The sequence below is a fragment of the Acanthisitta chloris genome, unplaced genomic scaffold (assembly GCF_000695815.1).
Source record: "Acanthisitta chloris isolate BGI_N310 unplaced genomic scaffold, ASM69581v1 scaffold11654, whole genome shotgun sequence".
NCBI classification, from domain to species: Eukaryota; Metazoa; Chordata; class Aves; order Passeriformes; family Acanthisittidae; genus Acanthisitta; species Acanthisitta chloris.
In genome coordinates, this window is record NW_008671047.1 from 15,783 (window position 1) to 19,349 (window position 3,567).

Below are 3,567 nucleotides of genomic sequence, written 5' to 3' on the forward strand. Positions count from 1 at the left end.
ATGTGGTTGCACGACTCCATCTTCCTTCAGTCCCCTCACTAATGTGTGCCCATGTCTTAGTCCTGACAAGTGACTGCGAAGAAGTGACTCAGTGCTAATAGGAAGAAGCTAATGGGACCCTTTCCACCTAGAGCTAGAAAGAAGTGTTCATGAGTTTATTACCCAATATTTGGGTGATCCATTCTGAGGAGATGGACTAGCAAATTATTGGTGCTCCCTGGTGAAATTGTTTTTTCCCCTCACTGATGAGCACAGTTCCACTGTGTGCCTATTTTTTCATCTAAAAGCAGCCATTTTGATGAGAAGTGGGTGAGCATCTTCTAGATTAAACCAAAATCTGCCAGGCTTGCACGTCCTCTTTCTAAGCAATTTTCTGCTTCACTGCCTTTAGAAGATTGCACTGAAGTTGCTTTCCTGGCACCAGGAACTAGTTTGAGAATTAGTGCAAAATTAATTTGGTTACAAATCTCAAAGACACCAGCAAAATCTATTTTTAAGCCTTTGAGAAGTATGGTATGAATCAGACTGTTCAAGGTAAAGGTCACAGGGGTTTCTTACCGTTATTTCAGCCACAAAATTCTCCAAAATTGTGGGATCCTGGTGCAATTGGCTGGCTGAGGTCTAGCACATGCCCGTTGACAATATACAAAGCCTCACAGGGCTGTGGTCACAACCTGGGGAGTATCGTGGGGGAACCAGCACACTTCTCAACTTCTCACCTTGCTGCCTCTCTTGGGTTACTAAAGATGTTTGTGGCTGTGCATCTTAGGGACATTGTGAACTTCCTCATAACCCAACCTCTTATAATCATATGAATTCCAATAAGCAAGGTAAATCTCATTAAAAAACCCCAAATGTCCACAGCTGGGGCAGAGCAGTGGTAATCACATTCCCTCCCTTGGCTCCCTTTGTTGCAAATCAAGATCTGTGTCAGGTAGTGCAGGAGCACTGGTAATTACCCACATCACCTCGCTCATCCACGTGCACCTCTCAAACCTTCACTCCCTTCAAAGACAGCCTGAACAAACTGTTTTAAGGACTGTGCTTAGATGTAGTCCTTCCCTTCCATAGGCCATGGGAGCTGAGCCCTCAGCAAGGCAGCGTAGCTCTGCAATGGGGAGCAGCTCAAGGTGGTCCTTCACCCTGTGCATCCCTCACACAGGTGCCAGGATCCTTGTGCAGAGTACTGTCCATCCTGCACAATCTTCTGTGTAATTTAAGTTTTAGCATTTAGCACATTATTGTTGTGGCTATTCCCTGTCCTATGGGCTCCCAGCTGCATTTGACATAGGGAGAGCAGTGGGGCCACAGCTCTCATGGTCAGGGCTGATAGCTGACATTTATTTTGCTGGTCTGCTTCAAACTCCAAACCCCCTGAGTCAATTTCGCAAGCAGTTTGGCTGGGAGCCACTGTCAGTAGTGTTTGGAAGAATCAATGATAACCTTTTACTTTGCTAAGGAGTTACCTATGTGCCAGGGAGCCGAGGATGCTGGAAAATGAATGAAGTTTGGATTCTCCATGGGTATCCCTGGCATTATTCCTGATATTTAAAATGCCAAACCAGTTCCCCATTGGCTTTATTAGCCTTTCTCTCCTGGCATTGAAACAGAGATGGGACTGGTGTGGTCTGTGTCTGCAGACACGTGCTATGATGTTCTCAGGGGTTTCTCTTAAGGTCAGTACACCCAGGGTGCTGTGTCCAAAGTGCCTGAGCTCATCCAAGCTGCTGGAAGGTATTTCAGCACTGTGATGGCTGGTAATGCCACTCTGCAGATTATCTCACCAGTCTGAGAAGAGAAGGGTATTTGAGTCCTGGGAGCATGGCTGGGCTATAGGATAGGAGCAAGGTTGTTCTGAGCCTCAAGACTAGCACTTCTTGGGTTCCTACTATGTTACAATGCTATTTCAGTATTGAATTCTCCTGGATAACCAGTGGAATTTTAGTATTAAACTGAAGAACTGAGCTGAGTCTATGCAGCTCTTGCAGGTATGTCCTGAACAGCACCCCAGAACATACCATGGTGGAGAAGTGTCGTGTCCATTTGTGTCATCCTATGCCTAGCAATGGTTTTTCAGTCTCACAGCTTCAGAAATGAGGTTCAAACTTCCTCTTTTCTTGATTTCAGGCATGGAAGAAACGGTGGTTCGTCCTGCGCAGCGGTCGGATGAGTGGCGACCCCGACGTCCTGGAGTACTACAAAAATGATCACTCCAAGAAACCTTTGCGTGTGATCAACCTCAATTTTTGTGAGCAAGTGGATGCGGGCCTGACCTTCAACAGGAAGGAACTGCAAGACAGCTACATCTTTGACATCAAGACAAGTGACAGGACCTTCTACTTGGTGGCTGAGACTGAGGATGACATGAATAAGTGGGTTCGAAGCATCTGCCAGATATGTGGCTTCAACCAGTCCGAGGAGAACACAGGTACCATTGAAAGCCATGTCCATGACCAAGAGCATCCTCTGTCCTGTCCTCCCAATGGTGCCCAGCACTTCTTTCAGATCAGACCTATGGGAGCAGGATGGAGCCTGCCACAAGGCTGGGAGGGCTGGAGTGCAAAGTGGATGCACATGTGGGAAACTTCCATGAAGCTTTCCTACTTTTGACAACTGCAGCAGACCTGGCTTGGCTCCTGTGAGCTGCCTAATTCATTTTTAACCCTCATAACTGTAGACCTTTGAGTCGCTTGTAAGAAATTGGTGGGGTTTGGAGACTTCTTAGCTGCAGTTTTTGTCTTCATCCGTAACCAAAGTCCCTTTGAGAATGGTGGCAACCAACAGTGAAAATCCCCCTGGTTCAGAGAGGTTTCAACCCCTTGGTGGTGCTGGGGGAGTAGGTTTACTGGAGCTATTTTCCTCCCTGCTGCAGCTGTCCCCACTACTGACAGGCTCTCGTGTGAAGGACAGACATGACCTCCCCACTTGCATCCCCATCTCTTCCTAGGACCCTCTGGGAAGGCACTGGGAGTGGGGAGGAAAACCCCAGATAGTTTTGTGCAGTGGTAGGACCTATTCTACCGGTTGTGCTCCACCATCCAAACTCATTTGGACTTTCTCAAGCCTCTGTGTTGAGCACTGGTGAGCTGCGTCTGCTTCCCAAGCACCACAAGGGCACATATAAATCCCGAGTGAGGTGGGAGTGGGGAGTGAACCTAGGGTGCAGTGCTGTAGTCACCTGCCAGTCCCATTACACCTGGTAGCACCTCTGGGCTTTATCTTATCCATGGTCCACTCTCATCCAAGAAACTCCAGTCCCATGCTCTGTCTACATGAAATTCCATATAATAATGTCCAGCTTGAATCTGTTTGGGTCCCTTGTGGAGCAGCTGCCATCCGCGGGAGCTGAAAGCCTGCCAAGAGCTTGTCAGGCAGGACAGCAAACAAAAGCATCACAGCAGCACGGATGCGATCTTCACTGACTGACGCATGAAACAGGATGTCACCTTGGCAATGGGTGTACAAGTGGTAGAAAGGATCCTTGATAATGTTGCCAGCCCAGGGAAAGGTCAGGCTAAATAAATTACACACCGTTCCAATGTCAGCAGCACAGTCCTCGAGGTTCAG

The 3,567-nt window shown here is 47.8% G+C and overlaps 1 protein-coding gene across 1 annotated transcript in view; it reads left to right on the top strand.

Moving 5' to 3' along the window:
* The first annotated feature begins 2,125 nt into the window (after positions 1 to 2,125).
* GAB2 (GRB2-associated binding protein 2) overlaps positions 2,126 to 3,567 on the top strand; it is a 37,654-nt gene continuing 36,212 nt past the window's right edge. The window contains exon 1 of the mRNA XM_009073949.1: positions 2,126 to 2,428. Coding sequence (XP_009072197.1) covers positions 2,167 to 2,428 — 262 coding nt within the window. The 5' untranslated portion in view covers positions 2,126 to 2,166. The remainder of the gene's footprint in view (positions 2,429 to 3,567) is intronic.